We start from the raw sequence: 24,794 nt of genomic DNA, 5'->3' as shown, positions 1-24,794 counted from the left end.
TGCCTACATCTATAATTGCAAAAATGTATTTACATTTTGTCGACGCTTTTATCAAAGCTTCTTACAATTGCTATATATGGATATATGTCGGAGGTTGCACGCCTCTGGAGCAACTAGGGGATAGGTGTCTTGCTCAGGACACATTGGTGGATGTGTCACAGTGGGGGATTGAACCCAGGTCTCTCACGCAACTGCACCATCACCACCCTTGTAGTAATAGTATTATAGATAAGTCCAACACACTGTATATATTGTACATAGACATGTATACATGCATACATGACTACCCATCTTATGTACATAAAGTAAACTAGGATTGTTTTGACGTATCTACCATTCCAAATACATATTTATCTGATGGATTAATCTCATTATTAGGCTGCATTCAGGCCTAGTTCACTGGCACTGACATCTCTTCCAAATGATCTCTTTTGTTAGTTTAGTTGTGTCAACTAACAGCTGATAATAAAATTACTTTCGGTCCCCTAAAAATGTGGATATAAACACTCTGGATTAAAAGTTGACAGCCTGCTCTTTAACCCAATTTTAACGCTTTAATTTCAACTTCAGTAAGCTAAATGACACACACACTCTAATCACTATCCGTTTGTTTCAGTACACAATGATTCTGAATCCTATATTAAGACACATTTCACCTGGAAATAGATAAATAAAAGTCATTATTCATACCTCAGGGATACAGTCTTCATGGGTGACGACCCGTACAATATCATCCAGGGGAAGCAGAGAGTTGCACTTAATCTCAGTGTAGACGTTCTTGCCCTCAGTGCAGACAGCCAGCAGTTCCACCAGGTGGATGTGGTACATTAAAGGGCTGTTTTCATCCATTCGGTCCCTCTCTGAACGCATCATTTGGACTAGGGTCTGGAAGGAGGCACGGTCGTTGTAGAAGACCAGGACATCCTCGCCCGAGTTCACCAACTATTGTCAGCATCATAGAAGCTCATGTTACCATTAGTATCACCACTATTTTCATTGCTTTTACCAACACCTGCATCTTTCAGCTTTACTTTGAATCACTATTTCTTCCCTGGTACGTATTACTAATGTTCCATTGTCCATTGTTAAAAATATCATAGAACTGACCTCAGCCATGACAATGTCCTGACACTTCTTGATGAACTTGTTCTCAGCCTTCACGATGGTCTGCAGGAACTTGAGATATTGGACATGTCGACCGTGAGTCTCCGTGCAGTGAACAAAGTGCTGAACCACTCGCTCGTTGATCTCACTGCACAGCTGGAAGTTATTCATGAAGATGTGCTGCATGGTGACGGCTTCTAGAATCTGAGAGAGTTGGAAAAACAAATTTCAGATTTGTTTTCCCAAAAGAAACTGAACTGTATCCACTGTAGAAATCAATCCCTGGGAGTAAATCTGAGATGCCTGAACTACTCACCCCTGGGTTAAGAAACAAGTTGATATGCTTGTGGAGAAGAGCCTGATTCTGCTGATTCCCTGCACAGAAATTCTGCAGGAACTCGTGAGCCAGTTTCATGATCTCCTGCATTCGGACATCCTCACCCTAATGCAAGATAACAGAGACAGACTTACCTTTTGATTTACATGACATTAATGGGGAGCTGGCGATGTGTAAAAACTATGCAAAGCTTCAAAGCTTTCTAATTCTTCTGCATGTGATAAAATACTAGTTGCACTGTTGTACCTTCTCATAGGGGATCTGTAAGAGCTCAAGCACTACACTGTGAGCTCCCATGTTCCTCAGCAGCCTCTGCTGCTGTTTCTTACTCTTCTTCCCTGAGCTTCCCTCCTGGACACACAGCTTACTGAGACGCAGCAGGATCTGAACACACACACACACACACACACACACACACACACAGCAGGAGGGTTTAAATTACAGGGAACAAATCACATACATGAAAATAAAAGATTCAAATATAAATGAACATGCCTCTTTTACAACTCTGTAGTTGTAACTGCTGGAGCTTTCTGTCTTCTTCTTGTCTGAACTAAGTGAGTCTCCCTGTAAAACAAGGAGCAATGAGAAACACTGTCATTTAGAGTCAACATAATCTCTGTTGAGGCATATTAGCCTTTTAATGAACTTTCCTTCTTCATCAGTTTAACAAATTTTATGTTTTCATGTTCTCGTAGACAGCACCTTCTTTTTATTGTCAGACTCTGAAGGTCCATCTCCGTCCATCCCATCTTCACCTTGCCTCTTATAAACCCACAGTTCAGACTTCTCCACAATAGAACGCAGCTGGTCCAAATCTGTCTTAATCTGCTTGTAGTTATCCACATCCTGGCTGGTCACCAGCAGCTGGACCTACATTTTTAATTGAGTGTAGATTTTCATCAACTTCTTCTCATAAATCCTTACATTTCTCAATTACTGGTTTTGCACTAGTGAACTTATGAGCACTAGCCCAGATGTGTGCATGGTCAGACATTAAAATTGAGTATTAAAAAACGCTGCGGCCTACTTGTTTGAAGGCCATGAGGACCTCCTGCCTCTGGCTGAAGTGTCTGAAGAGCAGGTGAAGCGCTCCAGACACGAGAGGAGGATAATCATGCATGGTCAAGTGCAGCAGGACCCTTAGAAAGGTACGACCACCGTGGTCATCCAGGTCCAGTGGAGTGTTCTCCTCACTAAAATGTAATTGGAACAGAAATTACATGACCTTTCTCTTGCTTCCTCTTGCTTTATAATAGCTTTAGGAAAGACAAGCAAGCATTGGATTACCTTCCTCCAAAAATCCCCTCTGCCTGTTCTTCAATGTTCTCAAAGTCAAGATTTCCTAGAGTTATTAAAAATATTCAAAGCAATTAAAAAAAAAAAATCTATTTCAAAATTAATATGAAACAAAATGCTAAATAATTGCCTTTTTTTATTTTAGGCATTTTTCACTGCGGATATTTTAACTTGTCACAGCAGAAAAAGTGAAACAAATTTGGTAAACAATTGCTCAGTTCAGTACCTTTCACACCTTAAAGTGAACATAGATATACCAGGCGTTTCCTGCTATGACAAGCCACAACATCTGTAAAAGGTTTAAATCAAGTGGCATCATACCTGGCATCTGACCTGGGACATTATTGGTTCCATTCTGGCTGGCAGCATTGTCTGTTTGTGGGTTGTTCTCGTCAAACTCCCGTTTGAAAATACAAAGCAGGCAGGAGATCCTGTAGTCTAGCCGTACATTCAAAATGAACTAAAAGAAAAGACAACAAGATCCGATATAAATTAAAAAAACAAAGTGTTTGTTATGAAGAAAGAACCAGTGTCCTGATGTCCTACCTGTAGAATCTCAATGACCTTGAGCTTTGTGTCCATGACCATGATGTCTTCCCTCTCTGGTTCAGTCTGTGTTTTAACCACATCTCCCTCCGGCTGATGAGTTGGTGTGGCGGGCAACAAGCCACCTCCTCGCAGCACTACCTGGGTCATCAACTCCCCGACTCCATGAATGGACTTCATCACATTACTGCCAGCTACAGTACATGCAAAACAAACAAACAAACAAACAAACAAACAAAAAAAAACCCCAGACCAATAATAACATTCAAATCTGCAGAAATTATGAAAATTTGTGTGGAATGATCCTACTTGTTTTTAATTTGGATATGAGAGGCCACCGAGAATCAACCGTTGAAAAATGAAACTGTATTTCAACATACTTTGTAAGATGGTTAAAACATCATTTCTAAATTTAATTCTTTTGTTTTTTAAAACTCATGTAAGAAGATTTAGGTGTGATTGTGCATGCTATCTTTAAATTACTTGCAGGGCACTGTATCTGCACATAGCTGTGAAAATGAGAAGTTAACCAGTATGTAATTGAATAAATCGGTCCTGGAATAATGTTCCTGCAAGAAAGATTTGAGACTAAGCAAAAGTAATCGACAGCTAAAATGACTTTTGAAAATCTTGACTCTCTTTGTATGATGACCATCATGATCATCCAAGGTACTAATGTACATTAAAGCTGATTTACCTTTGGTTTCCTCTCCCTTTTCCAACTTGTTGATGGGGTAAATTGTGCTGACATGGACACAGTCTAAAATGTTCAGTAAGATCTTTGTCAGTCGAAGCAGGTCACTGAAGTTGTAGAAACCAAAGTATATGAGGTTCCTTGCCAGGTTCACTACCTATGGACAAGTACATTGAAAGCCATGACTTATAATTTACATAAACCAATGTCAATTCTCATCTGTTCATACCATCCACAAAGAGGCATTACCTCAAAGGTAAGTTTGTTTTTCTCTCTGTCAGAGAAGGGGATGTTCTGTGACACCACCTCTCTCAAGTAGTTCTCCACAAAATCCATTGTGAGGCAGAACCGCTCTTTGATCTCATCTCTGGTGGTTCCATCGTTGTCATAGCTGGATATTTAGAGTAGAATCACATCTAAGAGATGCTGCGACATCTTTGGAATGACAATGCAAGTCGATCTAAATATTCAGGAGATGAACTCACTCATCAATGGCAATCTGAGAAGGGATCTCAGACCAAAGACGGGCATATTTGACAGGTGTGACCTGCTCCTGGGGGTCACGGTCCACATGCATGTGCAGCATCAGGCGGCAGAAAGACGCCCGCAAGTCAAAGGGCAGGTCCTCATCAGACATACAGCGCAGGATCAAATCCACATCCAGCTGACCAGAGATCTTGTTGATAGCCAGGTACTGACGGTCCAGACACATCCGGGCAAAGAGGTTGAGCTGGCACCTGCCAGGGAATATCATGTGAGCTTGCAATTATTAGTCATCTCAAAATGTAGTTACTGTCATATTCAATATCTTTGAATTTTACTATATGCCTGTATGATGTTTGGTCAGACATCATGTCATGTGGTTTTTCATTCACCTGGTGGTTTTGGATTCATGTGCACTATATTACCTTACTTTGACTAAAACTCTCTTCAGATTAATAATAAAATCATTCTGATATGATTTTACAACAGTGCATGTGTTTTCATATGTGTAAAGATACCTCACCTGTAGTAACTGACAACATCTTGGTCGTCCTTCTGGCCCTCCTTTGCATCCTGGGCCAACTCCCGGATGCTCTTACTCCGGATCTCCTTACAGTTGTCTTTCCAGAACAGCCAGACCTCCTCTTCATCCTCGGCCTCCATGGGGTTCTCTCCATTTGTCGTTATCTCAATCTCAAACCTCGACAGGACCAATCTGGTGAACAGCATACATTTTATTTATAATATGCTCTTTTTCAGTTTTACTAAAAAATCTAATAATTAAGAAACATGCAAAGCTAACTTGGTTTCGATGAGGATATCAGCATTGGTAGGGTCCAGTACGGCATTGCAGATCAGCTCCTGTGTCACAGGGATGGACTTATGCATGGACACACAGAGGTCTGAGAGGTAGTCCAGAAACCTGGGTGCAGATTACAATATGTTAATTTTATTTTTCCATAGCCACTGGGGGAGTTAAGAGATTTGCATGGTTTCAGATTATATTACAGACTGGAAAATTAGTACCGGAAAATACTAACAACTTGTTTTCCTCCCACACTTTCAGTACTGTTTATATAATAGTTGTGAGGGCCCACTTTGTCCAAACTTCAGGATCAGCCTCATTCACATATCATTACCGACAATTGACCGGACTGTCAGCAAATTACCTGCCAAGGACATGCACAAGCAGTTCCACTTGTATATCTCTGCTCACATTTCCATACTTTTACATATAATACATTCCTTAGGAGTTTTTTACAAAAAAATCTGACCCAAAGTGCCCCCTTGTTCTATGAAGGTTTATCTTCCAGATCTTGTCCCTTCCTGTAAGCCTCACCTCGGCTCCCGGTTCTTCCTCACTAGAGTGACAAATGTGTCTATCTCAGCAGCAGTGATGTGTTTCTCTAGCAGCTTCCGGTTATTGTGGAGCAGAGCCGTTATCGTGTCTTCTGCCAGTACATCATATCCTATCTGCTTCTGCATGAAGCGGAACTGTTTGGCTATGTACTCCTGTAAAAAAGAGGTGATGATTACTGCAAAGAACAAAGGCCATAGTATCAGGGGTCACAGTGGAGTTTTCATGTCTACCTACCTGGTTCTTCCTGTAATCCTGCTGAGAATGGCGTAACACCCTGTAGCAAAGCCTGCAAATATGTCTAAAAGGAGCATGCCGCTGGTCTCCAAGCTCCTCCAGTCGCAGCATAGGACCGTCACCACTGTCTGTGAAAGGGGCTTGGAGAAGTTTGAAAATCTAAAATGGAAATGGGGAATTTTAATACCCAAAAATGAAGTTAATCACATACTTTCTATCAGTGCAGTTACAGTCTCTGAGGTTTAAGACCAACCTGCTTCAGGATATTTTGCTCTCTCATGAGTTTCTGTCTTTCTCTGTTAGGTTTGTTAACCATTATCTCCAAAACATCCTGCCCGCTGTTGGGGATGTCCACAACAAAGAACACTAGATCTTCCAGGAGCTTGGTCACGAACCTGAAGAGTGTACATATGTAGGTGTGCATGTCAAGCACAAACAAAAAACCATTACAGACTGATTTAAAAATAGAATTTATAGTGAGCAGTGATATCCAGTTTTCCTTCTATTGGAAATTTACAAATATATAGATCTTTTAACACATAATAATGTAGCAATTAAATTAAAGTTAATATTTTTCCCTACATACCTTCTTTCATTTTGTGTAATGGTGCCCTTTTCAAGCTTCCCTGCAATGGACGCCAACACTTTACTTGCATCATTGGCAAAGTCTAAATCACGCACTTCTGCTGGCGGCACCGGAACAATAGCAAAAGCTTCCTTGTCCTCTTTTACTGCTGACGTTCCAATCTGAAAAAAATAAAATGTTTTTCCATGTTTGTTCAGAAAACCTCAGCAGTTCCATACCTCTTGACCTAGCCATCAGCTACTCACCCGTAGCATAACAGGTTTCTCCTCCTCTTTGTCAATGGGGTTGTTGGTGCTGTGAACCCACGTGTTGGTGCACAAGTGTCTTAGCCTCACATAGGAGCTCCTAGAAGTAACGGAGGAAATTGTCTGAGATGAAAAAAACCCAGGCACAGAACTAGGTGTCATTGTGCTTCAAACATCTGACCAGTTATGGAGAAGTTACTTGTTGGACCACTACAACAACCTGAATGGCCAACAGCCACTAGTCCTATTAAAGTGTCCTTTAGGGGCTGAACCTGCTAAAGACTACTGGACATATCTTGACCAAGGTGAACAAGAATCTACACTGCCCTTTAATGAGACACTGATTTTTCTTATCAGAGCATTGCTTTAGTGTCATTTAGACCTGTGTTTGTGGGGAACTAATCAGAAGATGAGTTTAAGGTTTAACAGGTTCATTAGGAAGTGGCGCTGACACTTTCTGGTCAGTCGGTCGATTGGTTGGTCAATAAGCTCTTGTTCGACCAAACTCATTGGAAAATTGCTGGTATTACTTTCATAAGGATAAAGGTGCTTTTTATTCCTTTATTCTCGGGGGCGGGAGGGACATAGGCAGACCTGGTGTATTTTATTTTTGAGTGATAGGCTTTATTGCGTTAGAAATAATACTGATCGTGAATAAAAATATTCAAATACATTTGACTTAACAAATGTGTTCCTGATTCTTACTCTGTTTCTTGTATGGTTTAATAGACTATAAGACTTACAACACAGGAAGTCAAAAAACTCCCGTTTTCACAACAACCTAACAGAGAACTTCTTAAGAAAGCAGTCCAGAGTAAAATGCACACACACCATGCCATCAAAAATAAACCTTTTCCACTCAGCTCTTCTGCCCGCTGAGGATGGGGGCCGATGCAGCAATTTGTGCTGATTCTTTACCATGGTCAATGTCAGTTAGTTTGGAGGCGAGTAAATGTTTAATAAGTAGCTAGTCAGCATTTTGCACAGCTAACGTGGCAACGTTACAACACTGAGTGACAGTCAAGAGAAACTGTGTGAAAGTTAAGCCTTACTGGAAGCTAACTAAACAATGGGAGTAGTAGGTTGGATGCCAGAGACTTATTTTTCATGTTGCTTTTGTGGAACTTTACCGCAGTGCTAGCTCAGCTAGTGTTAGCTTTGTTGTTCTCCATGATGCTCACTGGGGTGTGTCACTGCTGTATGTACTGACAGACATCATACCCGGCAGCTACTTGACCCTTTTTTACCAGGTACAGAAGAGTGCACCGTGGCCGATTTACAGTTAATCTGGAGATAACCATGTAGGGCCATCTAGGTTTGGATTTTCTTCTTAATAATAAAAACCTTCATTTAAAAACTGTTATCTTTGTCTAATATTTCAATTTGTTTGATCTGACACATTTCAGTGTGACAAACATGCAAAAAAAAAAAAAAAAGAAATCAGGAAGGGGGCAAACAATTTTATACACCACTGTATCTCTGCTACTGGGCATGTGTGTGAGTGTGTGTCTCAAAGGTCTGCCGGTACAGGACTGTGTAGTGTAGTCTGAGAGTACCACAAAGACATATAGTAAGAGTTGACAGAAAAAATATGATGTCCATTTGTCTCCACCTAGTGGTGTTACCAAGTTTTTAACCTTCACTTGATTTGCTGTATTTTTCTCCACAAGTACTTCTAATAGAACATGATGACTATTCACATACAAGGGGCAGAATAGTATTACACAGTCCAACACTCCAACACTATTTTCTAAGGCCTCATAAATGATGATAACATGATTATAAAATCAATGTGCCAACCAGAATCGGAACTTTCGAAGCATCACAAACATAGGCTTGCATATTGCATTAGAGAGGCGCATCTAATAAAGTAGTAAATCAGTATATTGGTATTTAAGTTTCTTGCTACTCCTACATGTGTTGCTCACTTGTTATCCTTGTAACAAGTGAGCAACACATGTAAACAAACTTCGATGGTAGGGAAGAGACTGCTTAAAATAGCTTCCTCAGCCATGTGTGAGGCATTATAGATTAGCCAGTAGTGGCCTGTACAATATCATCTCTCTTCCATTAAACATTAAACCTCTAAACATAGGAAAGTCTGAGCCAACTACATCTTTCATACCTGCTCCACATGTGTAAGAGTAGGGGTGTGTGTGTGTGTGGTTTGTCGGCCTTTAGTGACAGTAGCCTGTAACCATATTCTTGGCAGGCATTATGTAACCGCCTTCTGAAGCTAACAGGCTTACCTTTGTTTACCGCTTCTCCCTGGCATTAATTAGTCGCCAGGCTAAAGTTTCAGGGACAGGGTTATTTCAGGTAGGAATGGGAGGTTCTAGCAGCAGTAGCCCGCAGCACGCATGCACACACCTGATGATGTGACACAATGGAACCTCTGTTTTTATCTGATGTGTTGTTTGTGACAGGGATAAAACACTGCTCTGCCATATGATGTGTGTGTGTGTGTGAAGGCATATGCAGTGTTTATGCAGTATCTAGTTTGTGGCTTTAACTCCGACACACAACAAGTATCTTGCATGGCATTTAGAAAACTACCCACTGTCTGCCCACTGTCAGCCTGATTACAATGGTTTCCTGTTTCATTCCATGCTGGGACTTTCTGTCTGCCATCTAATAGTGACTAGTACATTGAAATTCACACAGACAGACATGCACACACACACACTGGAAAAGTCGGCACAGAAGCCAAAAAATGTACCCTATGAAAACCCACAGAAGTAAATCAACTTTTCTGGTCTCTGACCTCTGCAAAATAAAAAACAGAAAAAATAAATAAAACACAGCACAGATGTGACACTCTTCCTAACAGTGTCTTATCCTGCTATCTGTTATCCAACCAAACACAGAAGAATGGGCAACAATCTCTCATTTGAATGTCACGTCAAGAAGTGACCAGAACAAACAGCTGGTAAGCCGGCACAAAACAGACCATACCTAACAAAAAGGGTCCTTGTCCTACACTTGCTTATATTTTGTGTGTAGCATGAAGGAACTACAAATTTTATTTTGTTATGCAGCCTTATATAAGCTGTATAATAACTAATTAACAACCTTGTACCTCGTCGACTAACATTTTAAATGAATCTAGGCAATCCAGAAGAAGTATTGTATGTTTGGTCTGTTGGTGTGCTGTATTATTATACCTGGGTACCATGGAGTCCCCGCCTCTCAGAGTGGTAGGGTCCAGCTCAAAGATGGAGGAGATGTCCATGCCGTCGGGAACTGGCACCAAAGTGTACATGATCTTCTCCTGTGGAGCTCGCAGACGACCTCGTAAAGCTTCATTATCTGCATCCAGCTAAAGCAAGAGAACATGCAGTGAGAGGGAGTAAAGCACTGGCTACAAACTGCAGGGAAGTTACTGCCACTGATAAAATATGCTATCGACCCTCAAACATGATGCCAAGGAGTATGCATGTTTTCACTTTAACCTACTAGTTGCCATTGAAAGCTGATTAGCTCTAAATCTTGACGGACTTAGTGCACATTAATGAAATAAAAGTCATCACTACAGATTGGGCCTTGTTGGCACATAATAAAGAGCTACAGGTAAATAGAACATCCCTGTTAGGATCAGTATGGCTTGTACAACACTGCCACCTAATGGGGATTTTCAGGGAGACATACATCAGCTGAGAGAACAGCATGGTGACACTCTGTGGTGATCTACTGCTACTGCTGCTAACAACAAAGCAGCAAAGACAGTACTGACAGTCATGACAATGATTTTTGTACTAGGCTGCTGCAGCCAAGTAAAGATTATATCACAGTACCTGGAAATTAAAGGGTGTAAAGTCCACCACCTAGAGCAGAAAGCAAAGACCCAGCACAGAATTGAACAGATTAGATCAATAGCGGTGGGGCAACCACATGTGATGTTGCTATGCACATATGGGAGAAGAGATCAAGTCTTACCGCAGACCGCTGCTCAGCACTCTCCTCCTCAAAGTCTGCATTCACCTGGGAAACGTGTCAAATATCCTCCTCAGCATCATTCATTTCAAATTGCAGTCAATGCACAAGGCGTCCAATTTACCTGTCTGTCTACACACATGTGTCTGTAGACATACAGGTATTGCTTTGCTGGACTTAATGCTATTATGTCAGAAACATACTGTAAGAAAGGCAAACAGTATGCATGGGTATGACATTTTAACAGTTTGAGATAAAAAGGAAAAGAAGTTGACACACACCTCACCCATCTCAGCAGCCAAATAACAACCTGTGGCCAAGTGTTTAAATCTAAACAGGCTGTTCCAGTAGCCTGCACCTCCCCTACATGGGTCATGGTGGACCACCTGGCAATGGCAATGGAAAAAGACATGTAAAAGAAGACATAAATAAACATCTTATGTCAAACTGGTAAAAAGCTGGATTATTTTGTTTCTCTTGGTTTGATTATTTCTGTTGCACTAAAGTAATATTAAAAAAACAGTATGCTTTCTCTCCACAGTTAGGGCACTGTGCTCTTAATACCAGACATTTAGATATCCAGTTAATAAAGGACAAGGACAGCCAAACACCATTAACTGAATTAGCTTTTATGCGGAGAACATGCCGTGCTAACCTCTACTTCCCACAGAGCTTTGCTGCTGGTAGCGGAAGTGGCAGACTGCCTGCCGGTTGTTCTAAGAAAAACATACTGGTTCTTCCTGTGGTCGTCACAAGTGAGGAACTTCTCCTGCTCTGCATGGAACAACCGGACTACATCACCCTGCCATCACACACAAAGACACACAAACACATACATGCACAGTGTGTTACTGATAAAACTGATCATTTTTATTGTATTGCTTACTTTGTAGTTTCTGTTTTTGTATTTATCTGACATTCTGAGATTTTAATGTTGTAGTTTTTTTTCATAATATGTAATATATAATATTCTTTGTAACCAATTAAGGAAGGTGCGTTTTTACAAATATAAATAAATCATACAGAATGTATGACATCAATGAGTATACCTACCCCTTTAAGTATTGTTTCCTTGTTGTCACTCCATTTCATGAATAAAACAACTTTCCAGCTAGTGTTGCAATTTACAGAATTAACCTGAAAGACAAAGGAGAGAAGTGTGTGAGCAAACTACAGAAATCTAAAGCTTGGAACATGTCTTGTTGTATAATGCAGGCCTTTAAGCCAGAGTTTCCTCTTATTCCACTTCAATGACCAAATATGGAATCTATCTTATGTCTTATTTACTGAGTTCATGTACCTCATTGCATCCTGGGTTGTCAACTAGCTGGTGGCTGCTGGCATGTAGAGGCTGTCCTGCATTCACAGGGTTAAGGACCACTTTATCTCCTATCACCACCTGCAGGAGCAATATAAATACAGAACATACCGCATTTAAAGGAGCATCTGGTTTAGATAAATTCAATCCTAAGGAATGTGTTACTCAGAAACAAGAAGTGATACCAGAGTGCAATATCAACTGGAATGTAAGCATCTTTTAAATACTCATTCAGGGAATCTTTAAACAAGATGAAATACTGCTGATCTGAGGGCCACTGTGTGGGAATTAGCACTCTATTTAAATTCCAAACCATAAGTATGTCACGTCCCAAGATATTAGCCATCATTCTTCAACACTGCAATTCTCTTTCATAACAAGGTGAACATAACACGTACGTATGGGAGATCCGGTTACATGGATCATGCTAGTCTCCAGATAAGCACTGGGGGGAGTCGTGGACCATAATGTGTGTGAAAGGAATTGATCAGACAGAAAGGTGTAGCACTGGCCCTGATATTAGATTATCTGTAGGCATAGGCAGCAAACATCAATGGTCTAACTGGTCTAATGATCAGTAACATATGTCTATATAATACTGTCTTCAACCTAAAGAGTTAGGTGTCCAACATTATCTATGTAATTGATCCAGCAACCTGCAAGTGAACCATCATGGTGCTAAAACATCATTAAGGGCTTTCCAGAACTATTATGCATGGGAAGTGTAGATAACCAGTCATGACTGGAGGGGTTAACATTGTCTTTAACTTTAACTTGTTGGGCAGGTAATGAAATTGTCATGAAAGCTGAAGCGTCTGAAAAAGCACTTCTCAGTCCTGTCTCAAAAGCAAACAGCAGAATGTTTTGTTGATGCTGAGAATACTCTGTGTCCTGTCCAACTACCAAAAACAACTCACAAACACAGATAAATGTCAGTTTGTAGTTGCTTGGAAAGTAGAGCATAATGAAATAAAAGGAAGGGCAAACTGCAGCCTGAACTGGTGCTCACATTGGGCTAGTTGTCTTATATTTTGAATTCATTGTTTTATAAACACAAGCTAAATGTAACTCCATCTGACTTCTGTTTTCAAACCTTCTGAAAAGTCTAAAAATACATCCTAAATTTCTGCTACTGAGCATAATTAACTTGAAATCCCACATCCCACTCTACCCACACTGTCTCCCAGGGACCGCAACTTGTAGAAGGGCTGGATGTAGAACCAGGATCCCTCATTTCCCGCTGAGTCCAGAGTCACTCTCATGGCATTCTTCTCCAACAGTGCAGGAAGGCGCTTGTTCACTGTCAGGTATTTATTGCTTTTCAAATGCAGCAACTGTTGGCCAAACAAGAGAGAGCATTACATGGCTGCAAGACACATAGCTACTATGAACTGGCACAACTGGACCCAATGGAACACTGAAAATAGGAGTCTCTGGAACGGTTTGGCGTCTTTATTTCTTCTCAAAATGATTTAAGTACTTGAAATCTCATATCTTTAAGTGCTTCTTATGACCTCTGCTGGTTCACATATTTAATCAACTGTTCCCAGACCTGTCAAAAAGAATCTATCACCAATTACACTGGAATTATATGCTCCACATATTTTTGGGAACCACAGCCAACTTTACTAAACTTAATCCTACAGCATGATACATGGTAGTACCAGCGAGTCTGCACCTCATTTGGAATAATATATGATGTGTGATTGTGAGATGGTGAGCTTTAACCTATGTTAGTTTTAACACTAACAATGTGTTCTGCTAAAATATTCCCATGTTTGATACAAGTAATGTACAACGTTAAACACGGCTGGTCGTGAATATAGAATGTGTCATTACTGGCAAGAGATAAATGATCAGTTGTGGGCCAGGGGCGTAAAGTGGAGGGACTAATGGCCCCTTTCCTACTTCCTACCCCGCTACTTCTGGCGCCCTTGCTCAGACGACACCCTTCTTCGAACTCGGCCTTCATTTTGACATACGATATAAACACCAACGGCAAATGTCTCAAAACTTCTCTGTGGAAGTTCCCATTGCAGCAGGTGTCTCCTGCACCACATTTTGCCGTGATGAAACACACACACATAAACACGCCGTCTTAGCTGGTAATTATTTCCTATTGTCCCACTTTATTACTGGAATGACAGTTCATTGCAACTAGGACATCCTACACTGTATGAACCGTCTCCCTTGTGTACATCACAGAGGAGGAATGCATGTCCATTCTTGGTTTCAGAATATCTCATATCTATGTGCAAACCATTCCTGGGCAATGAGCAAAGAAAGATAAGACATTACAACAGGCAACTTTATAACACGCCTTTGTGCTGTAGCAATTATTTAAAACACTCTGCTTGATATTGACTAGAATTCTGTTTTAATCACAGTGTCATACATGGTGCTGCAGTTCTATTCACCAAAGCACCTTATCTCATAGGTTCCTGAACACACCTGAATAACATTTCCATACTGGATGACTGTCCCCAGCAGCTTGCGATTTTCAGACTCATTCTGCTTCTTCTCCAGGTCAGCAGCATGCTAAAACACAAATCAGGGAACAGAGATGCTCAAGACAACACTCAGCTGTCAGAGGGCAGTCATTTTTCACAAATACTATTTCTGGAAGGAATGATGCTACATACACATTTTATATATATAATAAATATTTTTAAATACAAGTCTGCAGCCTTATTTCACTAATACACTAATCCATTATTTTCACCATTAACAAAAGTCAAAGAGCAGACACACTAAATAAAGAGGGCACTTGCATGGAGTTTGGTGAGGAGGACTGTGTCAGTGGTGCTGTTGCCTCCAGGTTTTGCAGCCTTCCAGAATTGTTTCTGTGCCGAGTATCTGTTCATAGGACACAGTCTGAAAAGGCAGTCTGAGGAAAGAAGACAAGAAGAGTGTGTGTATATATGTCAATCCCGTACAAATTTTGATAAAATCAAGACTAGATAGGTCTTAACCAGTCTTACTCACATATACTCCTGAGTTGGCTAATACTAAAAATATTTGACCCTAGACTCTATGCACAAACGGTAATGGATCATCATCTAATGATCATCATCCACTACTGGCCACGTTGCCACAAATGTTTGTGGCAACCTCTTCCTCTAGCTTTTGTTCTTCAGATATGTAACTGAAATTTTCACATTCGTGCTCCCCACAGGATAAACCCTTTAAATTATGAATCCTCTGTAAACACTTCTGCTTCTTTGAGGCCAAAATATTGTTGCATTATTCTACTTAGCCCGATGATGTGAAAATAGGCCATGAAGTGATACAGATCTGGTGTTGTGGCCAACAAAATGGCATCAAGGGGATCACCAACAGTGCAGAACAGGTGACTGTGCTGTAGGGGGCCAAAGAGCTGGATTGCCCAAGGGTAATTTTGGACCACCTAGCAGGGTCTGGCCATGGAGGACAATGAGAGGCAATTCATGCTGAAACTTATTTCTATTTCTACCAACTAGTCAAATTGGATATGGATTAAATAATTAATTAATACACAGTTTTCCTAATTAATGACTTAAAAAGTTATAATAACATATATTATATAACATATTTGATAACAAATAAATGAAGAGATCATAGAATATTAAAGACGGCAATATCTACTGAAGTTGAACTGAACTGAAATGAACACCAAAACCTTTGTGGATTCACCTCATTTCCACTGTTTAAGATATCCAAACCAGTCAGTCCAAACATCTTGCCAAAACTTTCCCATTTCATCTCACACATGCCCATTTTAACAATGGACACTCAGTCAAGAGATAAGTCTTTCCGGTTTACTTGCTCAGGTGTCCAGCAGTAAAATACTGTTTTAAACAAACAATAACTGCCAGAAAGAATGAAATATAAAAGTTTCATTAAATAGTATTGAATGTCTTCATATACATATTGTACAGCTCTGTGTTAACTGGTACAAGGGACCTGATTCGCTATGCCATGAGTAAAAATAACCACTCTGGCAGCCTCCATCAGAAATACAGTCAAATCAGGAGTCTACAGGGATTAGCCATCATGGGGCATGGGGTGGAAGAGAGGAGGCCAAGGACCAAAATGAGAAAATGGGGCACTGGGAGAACATCTGCCTGCCAGGGATGAGCAATTAGGTTTATGGCGAAAACAAGAATAAAGTATGTGGACTCAACAAATTTCCACCATGGAGTAAAAAAGTAGTGTCCATAGTATGTATAATCCTTGCTGTTTACAGTCCCACAATATATTGTATCACATTTCATAGATTCAAAAAACATCAGCTGTGTGACTCTACACATGTCAGTGATGACAGGCTTATTATATATGGGATAAGGACACAGCCATGGTTTCTGAATAAAACACTCGAGACCTGCCCTGAAACTTTTGGCTTTGGCTCTTGCCGCACACCTAATTGTAATGATGGCTTAACCTTTTGAAGACACTCAAATTGGGTATCAGGTGTCATTATGACTCCTAACAGGAAAAGCACAGGTGAATCTGATAACATTAATGATGGCACCATGTCAGTAAACAACACCAGACTCCACATGAACAATGGCAGGGCCCTGTAACACCTAAATGGGATGAAGTCGTCATTATTGGTATTAGTTACACCTGTGTTTGACAGTCAAGTTGTCCACTGGGAAAAGGTTTACTCACATACTGTAGTATGTGAACTGTACAGGTTGAAATTCACTACTGACAGAAGTCTTGACAGACTGTAGTTTGCAAACTGCCTCCATTTTAATCGTTATGCATGAACCTTTCAAGCTCACGAGAGGGCATGTGTGTTGTTTTACACATGTAAGACCACCCACCCCCTGCTCCTCCACTGTAACAGTGACTTCTCTTATTAAGCAAAGCATCACACTATACTATTTATTTTTTATTTATTTTATTTTTATTAAATTTGCCATGGTAAACTTCCTTGCATGCAATGTTATTTCTTTGTAGTTTATGTCCACATAAAAACATGCTTGTTGTTAATAAAAAATTTTTGGCCGTTTGTTGAATAATGTCAAATTTTATAATCATTTGAACCAAAGTAATACAGTCAGCTATACAACGGTAAAGGAAAGTAATACAAAAACAAACCATTCTTTAAGTGGCCTTTAAAGAGGTGGTATTATGGTTTTTGGCTTTTTCCCTCTCCTTTATTGAGTTATATATCTTTTTTGTGAATGTAATAGGTTTGCAAAGTGAAAAAGCCCAAAGTCCAGCCCAAAGGGAGTTCCCATCTTCCACAGAAAACTCTGCTCTGAACTGCCTGAAAACAGCTCGTTTGTAGTCCAGCCTTTACTTCCCTTTCTTGTGACGTCACAATGAAAATACTTGTCATAACGCTCGCTGAGCGACTACTCCGACACGCCCTCAGAAACGCCGGTGGCAAAACACTGAGCTGCAGCACACCTCTCCTCTCCCTTCCAAACACTAGCTACCCTCCAGGCAGTCAATGGACATGAAGTTGTTCCTTTGATGTAGAGACAGAGCTCAGTTAAAACTTTATGGATGAAAGATACTTTTGTTACAGATTAATAACTCACCAGTCTGAAACTCTTGCTCCAGTCCAAATTGCCAACCTGGTCGGCAACATGTAGCCTACAGCTGAATGGAAGCTGTTTACAGTCTTTTCGCCGACCCACCTTTCTCTGCTTCTGATTGGCTATTACCGGCCTTTGGCTATTAGTCCTTAACTAGGAACTGTGCATGTGCAACTCCCAACAAAGATCATTTAGAGACAAGATGTATCACTCCATAGCTAAAACGAAGCCTTCAACACAGGGTGAAAAGAGGAGCTGCAGCAATGTGCAGTATGACACATAATATGGTGTTTTTTGAAAATTAAACTATGTAAACCTGTTCTGGTACAACCCCTAAATAGGATTTTGAAACTGAAAATGAGCATAATACCACCTCTTTAAGATCCTCCACTGGGCCCAAAGTCTTATAGTTTCCTCTTTTACCCCATGGATGCGTGCTGTGGACAATTATAAAGATAAACCAAAAGTAAGCACACATGGCTGCCGAGTTAGCGTATGTGGAGGCTTCCACCGAGTTGTGACCATCTTCTTCGCCGTCAGACAGGCCAAAACTACCGCTTTGGCTTTTTGTAAATAAGGCTGAGATAAGTCATATAAAACACTGGAGGACCGGAATGTGTAATATGGTGAGGAGATTTTCCTTCACCACTTTCAAGAAATTAGGGCATTCCCAAATCATATGATAAAAGGACCCAACCGGTACCTATATGGCATAGTGTACAATTTGAGTCAGCTTCATAATGTGACGTTTACGAGGAGTCATATGCATCCTGAAAATGAAATTAAAATTAATTTGTTGATGATTAAGATTTCTGGATAACTGCTTTACCGAAACACCAGCCCAATCAAAACCTGGGATGAGGTCATTGATATCAGACCATCATAATGAGTTTACTGGTAATGGGAGATGTGTTTTCTCTAGAATTCACCCATTTGGAGATAATTTGTTCCCTGAGTCTCATACAATACTTTGAGCAGCTCTTCAAGCCTGCCAAAGAGCCAATAGGTAGGAATAAAAAGTTGAAGCCTGTAAATTAAAATGGATAGAGAAGTCTTCAAAAGAGTATAGGTTTTTATCCAACCTGTTCTCACTCCCAAGTTGTCTTATATGGATGCTTGGTTCAGACTGTTATGAAAATAAAGTGAGCCAGGTGTCAGGTCTGCTGAAGAAATGTCTGATGACAGCTTTGTTTATAGAGTCTGACAGATACTTCATGGTCCACAATATTGTCCCTGTGCTAACCCATATTGTCTATCGGTTTCTCCCTACAAGGTCATCTTTAACTGACCTAAATCTGTCACCTACGTCACACTGAAATCTAATAGCATCATGTATTTGGATTAATCTGTGGAGACAGTAAGTTCTGTAACAAATTTATTCATAGTGTGAAGGCCCTATGGTAAAAAGTAAAGTTGGGAATTAGAAGTCTTCCAGCAGATCTATCTTGTTGCACTGTGAATAATTTCAGACCAGGGTGCTTGCCATTCCAAAGTAATTTAGTAATTATGTCCCAGAAATGAGATGGAGGTGGCAAACACAACACTGAACTCACAAAGTTGATCCAAGGAAGCACATTCATTTTAATAGCCATTTTAATAGATATACCAGATATACCTTAATAATTTTTATAATATATAATTTTCTTATGCACATTTACTATATGATTCAAACACCTAATTTAAGGCTTGCATCACATAATTTACACATAATTGATTGGAAAATCAATATATTAGAATATGTCAAAATAGTAATGCTGATTATTTTATACAGGATTTAAACTCTATTAATTGGGACAGGTTCCAGCTAATTCCTTTTGTTGAAGATGTATGGAACTTTTTTCACTCTGAACTCACCAACGTAAACGATAAACATTTTCCATTTAGAACCGTTAGAGTTAAGGGAAGCACTTACCTTGGATTAGCTCTCATCTTATCAATCTTTTTAAGCAAAGCCACTTCATGTGGTCTTTAACTCTCTGTGTAGATTTGTTCTGAGGTGTCCTTTAAAAACTCATCATTGTCTAATGTATTAATCACTAAATTGGCTTCAGCTTAATTCAAGAACAGACGTCCATTGGTTTCAATTTATTTTCAAATGTGCCTATTTTGATTGTCCACCATATCTGAAAGAACTCTTGATTCCTTGTGGTTCTATATATCCACTTAGAGATATGCAATATATGTCTTTACTGTACCAATAATCTTCTCAGCTGCTGGACGTAAAGCTTTTCATTATAAGGCTACTTGCGATTGAAACAATCTCCCTTGTTCCTGGAGATCCATCTCATTTTTTGCAGATTTTGGTACAGCAGTCAGCTGTGTTTTCACATCACATTTTATCGAAATCCACAATGGAAAACCACAAAAAGGAGAGTAGAGTAGAGGCAAGTTGAGCTGGTACCGTGCTGAGGACTAAAGTAACTCAATTATTTTGAGTATTTCTTCTGTGTTTTTGTATTTCCTGTCTTAGGTATGTTATGTTTTTTTTCTCTGTTGTATTATGTATGTGTGTCTTTGGACCCTCTTGAAAACGAGATGCTGCATCTCAAGGGGCTATCCACTAATAAATTGAAATAAACATTTTATTACTTGCCTCTAGTTCAATCTAGCCTTGACAGTGGTTTGGTTCAATTTGTCCAGGTTTTGAGATGTCTATAAGTGAGGTTTCTGTTGCCACCCCAGTACAATATCAATATCACAGTGCAGCATTGAAAAACACTCATAGATACCACTCCTGCAATGCTCACAAAGTACAGTACAGTACATACGCAGTCTGACACACAAACAAGATCACATAGTACAACTAGAAATGTACACCCTAGATGGCATGGCATCTGTCATGACTTAAATAATAATAAAATCAGCCCTTATCACTTCTCACTCTCCTGAAAACATTCATACCAGACTTGCTAACCCTCTCGTTTTTCACTGCACATTAAACATCCTGCTGTGACTCTCACAGCAGGATGTTTAATGTTACAGTAGGTGAGTGGTGGACGTTACGCTGACAGACGTGATTGTAGATTTATTCTCCATAGTTCTTTACTTCTAAATATTATTTAACATAACTTAAAGCAGCTATTGCTGCCCATTGCTAAATTAGTCACAAAACCAATGCCGTGTTTATCAGTGGTGGAGCGCTAACCTTACTGAGCGATTAAACTAGAGTGTTTGACGTATTCTAAATCTGCGAGCTGCTTGTCAGAAAGGATTAAACCAGAGCGTTGTGAATAAACGTGAGCTGTACAAGAAGAAAGTTACCTCTTCTTTTGAATGTGAAACGTTAGTGTGAAATCTCAAAGTTGCAGGTCCTCCCTGTAGACAGTCATTTAGTATTAGATTAATTAAACAAGTGTTTTCTCTGTGTCACTGTATCATAGAAAGCATGTTTTAGAAAGTAGTCATTGTAGCAGATTAAATGTAAGGTAATAACTATTGCATAACAAAAAATATATATATTATTTGCCTATGTAGGAGAACCCTGATTATCATTATTATTATTATAGCAATGACATTAAAGATGATATATGGTATTATTATTAGTAGTAGTAGTAGCAGTAGTAGTATATGGGTATTTTTTTTTACAGTTTCTGTTTTGCTGACCCCACAATACACCATCTACTTTAATGTCCATTAGTAGTAGTACTCTATAATTTATAACAAATCAGATATTTTTTTATTTTTTTCTGTAGTTTTATTTGACTCTAATTTATCAAAACCTTAATATTTTTTGTTGTACTTTTGTTCAAAGTTTCTTTTTATACTGCATTATGTCATGGTATCTTGGTATTGTCTCAACATAACAAAATTTTAGGGATAATCTTTGTTTATGTCAGGCGTTTCTTAAAATAAGGGGGAAAAAACAATATTGGCCGATATATCGGCTATCCGATTTTAAAAATCTCAAATCTCAAAATTGGTATCGGACTTAAAAATCCCATATCGGGGCTGACTCTAATACAATGCCAGAGTTATAGTATTGCACACAAAGTGATGATTTTGAGCATACAAATGTGTGCAAAGGTCCCTTCCATGCAGTCCCACTTGATCTCTCAAAGATCTGTGTGCATAGATAAAATGGAAACTAACAATGCAATCAACAGGATTTAGTCCTGGACTGTGGTACACTTTGCTTCTGTTTAATAGTGAGACTGCAACCTTCAGTAGGGTTAATTTATACCAATACCTATGAATTTCTGCACATTTCTAAATGTACCATAATACATACTTAACTTTGCTAAACAAAAATTGAAACACATGGCACCATGGATTTCTAATTATTTGGTGTTACATATGTGACAAAGTCTACATTACATGGTAATGTGATGTCTTAAAGGTGCCAGGAGCACATTTAGTTTAGGCAGGATTACTGTGCTGTTTTATGGTGTTAAACCAGAGCTTTGAATATGATTTGAATAGCTCAGTTAGATAAGGGACAGGTTTTTTGCATTCCCAAATGGAAAGGCAATGTCTTGTTTAAATCCATAAAACACTATTACTTATCTGCTCTTCACTCAATAGAACTCTTCCTGGTACAAAAAAATAACACACAGGACTCTGAATGCCAGGGCCAGCACAGCTAGCAGCAGATAACATAGTGAGTAATAGCTTGCACTTGTAACTTTAGTACATCAATCATGGCAGAGAATGGTCAATTATTAGCAACCCTAAAAAGATACTGACTTAGAGGAAGAGGGACTCTCTTGGGTCGATTACATGCTGATCTGTGCAATACAATCTTTCTTCAGTGAACTGGTAAAAGCTTTTCCAAAGCAATATGAGGCAACTAATACTTATATTTAAACCATATCCTAATTTCAGCATAAACATTCTATCAGACAGAGAACAACAAATCTGCACACTTCAATCTCGACAATAACGGTGGCCCAATGGCCCGAGGCCAGTAAAACGTAACGTCGGGACAGTTGTACTAGAAAAATCATTAGTATTAAAAATAAATAAATTAGAAAACTCAACATCCTGCAGTTGTTTTGCAGCTCATGGCGCACACCGTTGTCCAATCCAGAGTTGTAGCTACGTGACGAGTGGTTGTCAAATGTTATTTCTCTAATCTCAATCATGGGGCAACCTCTGGGTCGAAAGTGAAACCATGCAGATGGAATCCAATGAAAGTTAAAGTCAAGGGCAACTGGACTTTAACTTTCGTTGGATAACTATGACCTGGATGACTGAGAATCTTCACAGACATCTTGCAGACAGAACTGCATTCTCTCTAACAGCCAGCAGGGGGCGAGTCCGCTGGTTGCAAAAAGAAGTCCGGCTGCATCAGAAATAATGGTGAAATGTTGCTACTTCTCAGCTGATTTATTAGTCTTCTTCAACACAGCATGATGTTCATTTAGTATATTATGGTCCCATTTAGGGGAAATAGACGACAATGCAGCGTATGCATTAGGGCGGGACTACCTTGTGATTGACATGTCACTACCATGGCGACCTGTCAATCAGGATGGAGGAGACTTGTATCCGCTGCTCTGTGTACATTTTTTTATTAAATGGCTGTCAGCAGGAGCGAGAGCATGTCATGTTTGAGTCTGTTAGTATGTTTAGTTTTAAAAGTAAATTGTTTTGTTAACCTTTTTATTTTTTATAATTTTAACTGTGATTACATTTTAGTTTAGTTTTTTTCATATCCAGGATGTATTTAAAAACCAATGCATGTTAACAGTATAACATAACTTATAAGTCGTTGGTTTTGTTGTAACACTGATAAATAACAAATTTAGGAAGGAGGGCCAGTAAAAACTGTCTTCGGGCCAGTAAGTTTCAAACCCACTGGCCCAAAAAAGTTTAACGTTGAGTCCTTGGATGTCATGATTTACTGTGTGTGCATTAAACACATTCCATCCCATTAAGAACAATCCACTTTTCTCAGTTCATTCAGACTATAATTTTAGTGGCATGAGCCTCTACTTTCCATAGAGTAGATACAAAAATTACACTCTTGCATGAAATCTAATATGACATACCTTTTCCTTAGCTTGTGCAATGGTGACTCAATTTCTTTAAAAGGTAAAGACAGATTTTGTTTGTTTCGTCTACCCCACACTGCTCCACAGCGTTACAGTATTTTCATTTTCGTCTTAATTTTTGAATTTGTTGGCTTAGTAAAAATAGGCTACATGGTTATCTCGGAGAGAAAATTCTGCTAAGTACTGTAGATAATCAATATGACTGAACAAAGAAATGCTTCTTTCTTCACAGGATGAATATACTCTAAGATTGTTATTGTGTTGTGTAATGTTGTTTACACCTTTAGTGGTCATGGATTTATCAAGCAGGGCACACTGTGCTGTTCAAGCAACAAGGTTGTCTTTTAGTCTAGCCACCATGTTAGTGTTGTCTCAGTTCTAGAAAAAAATCCATGTGTAATAATCCCACTTCTGATGAACCACCATAATGCCCCTGCTGAAATAAGGTGCTAGAAAAGGGCTTAAGCAGTGCAAACTCACTGGAGTCGCAAAATCATATGAAGAGGGCACACCCTGACATACTGTCTGAACAGACCAATCAATAATGCCACATTACAAATCACTTCCAGATATAAACCAAGTGAGCAAAAAAACTTTTTTTTTTCCATAACCAATATCATATTAGCAGGTCACCAAGAGCCATAAAGCTCATCATTTAGATTCTAATCAGTCCAAATACAATGTAATAGATTCATAGCACGGGGGTACAGTAGATTAAATAGTAAGATAAACATACAACAATAAATTCCATTTGGTCTGTTAATCACAAAAAAAAATGTATTTTTAGCTGCTTGCTAATCTGTGCAGATGTTTCTGCTGTCAGGTTAGAGGCTGATTATTAAATGTTACAGGAGACCTATTATACTGCATTTCCAGCCCTGTATTGTAGTTCTGTGACTCCTCTATGGCAGCATGATTCAAAGTTTAAAAAATAATAATTTTCTATCTTATACTGGCTCTTCATGCAGGCCCTCATTTTAGCCTCTCTCTGAAACAAGCTGTACATGCTCCTGTCTCTTTGAGACACGCCCCTCCTAAGCCCACTGTCTTCTGAGTGGCCATTGTCTTATGTGTATACCACATTGCCGTGGGGATAGGGCTGCATGTTCATTTGTTGGCGTGACCAGCATT

The 24,794-nt window shown here is 39.4% G+C and overlaps 1 protein-coding gene across 1 annotated transcript in view; it reads right to left on the bottom strand.

Annotated features, from left to right (window-relative positions):
* The window catches only part of LOC119886483 (inositol 1,4,5-trisphosphate receptor type 1-like), a 65,498-nt gene extending 40,773 nt beyond the window's left edge, over positions 1–24,725 (bottom strand). Inside the window, exons 1-31 of the mRNA XM_038697260.1 lie at positions 24,668–24,725; positions 14,911–15,026; positions 14,591–14,677; positions 13,315–13,473; positions 12,122–12,220; positions 11,875–11,958; positions 11,477–11,623; positions 11,103–11,207; positions 10,825–10,869; positions 10,683–10,712; positions 10,053–10,207; positions 6,889–6,988; positions 6,644–6,804; positions 6,311–6,452; positions 6,058–6,216; positions 5,803–5,975; positions 5,266–5,385; positions 4,987–5,178; positions 4,466–4,717; positions 4,230–4,371; positions 3,984–4,137; positions 3,287–3,480; positions 3,062–3,200; positions 2,732–2,786; positions 2,472–2,637; positions 2,147–2,314; positions 1,937–2,008; positions 1,688–1,825; positions 1,421–1,546; positions 1,108–1,308; positions 691–942 (exon numbers count right to left, since the gene is read on the bottom strand). Coding sequence (XP_038553188.1) covers positions 691–942; positions 1,108–1,308; positions 1,421–1,546; positions 1,688–1,825; positions 1,937–2,008; positions 2,147–2,314; positions 2,472–2,637; positions 2,732–2,786; positions 3,062–3,200; positions 3,287–3,480; positions 3,984–4,137; positions 4,230–4,371; positions 4,466–4,717; positions 4,987–5,178; positions 5,266–5,385; positions 5,803–5,975; positions 6,058–6,216; positions 6,311–6,452; positions 6,644–6,804; positions 6,889–6,988; positions 10,053–10,207; positions 10,683–10,712; positions 10,825–10,869; positions 11,103–11,207; positions 11,477–11,623; positions 11,875–11,958; positions 12,122–12,220; positions 13,315–13,473; positions 14,591–14,677; positions 14,911–15,026; positions 24,668–24,725 — 4,191 coding nt within the window. The remainder of the gene's footprint in view (positions 1–690; positions 943–1,107; positions 1,309–1,420; positions 1,547–1,687; positions 1,826–1,936; positions 2,009–2,146; positions 2,315–2,471; positions 2,638–2,731; positions 2,787–3,061; positions 3,201–3,286; positions 3,481–3,983; positions 4,138–4,229; positions 4,372–4,465; positions 4,718–4,986; positions 5,179–5,265; positions 5,386–5,802; positions 5,976–6,057; positions 6,217–6,310; positions 6,453–6,643; positions 6,805–6,888; positions 6,989–10,052; positions 10,208–10,682; positions 10,713–10,824; positions 10,870–11,102; positions 11,208–11,476; positions 11,624–11,874; positions 11,959–12,121; positions 12,221–13,314; positions 13,474–14,590; positions 14,678–14,910; positions 15,027–24,667) is intronic.
* Positions 24,726–24,794: the final 69 nt, after the last annotated feature.

This window comes from Micropterus salmoides, unplaced genomic scaffold (genome assembly GCF_014851395.1).
Source record: "Micropterus salmoides isolate LMB-PRFRI ecotype aquatic unplaced genomic scaffold, ASM1485139v1 Ms_hic_scaffold_4, whole genome shotgun sequence".
NCBI classification, from domain to species: Eukaryota; Metazoa; Chordata; class Actinopteri; order Centrarchiformes; family Centrarchidae; genus Micropterus; species Micropterus salmoides.
The sequence above is the reverse complement of the archived record's forward strand: the minus strand, read 5'-3'. Positions and strand labels throughout refer to the sequence as shown.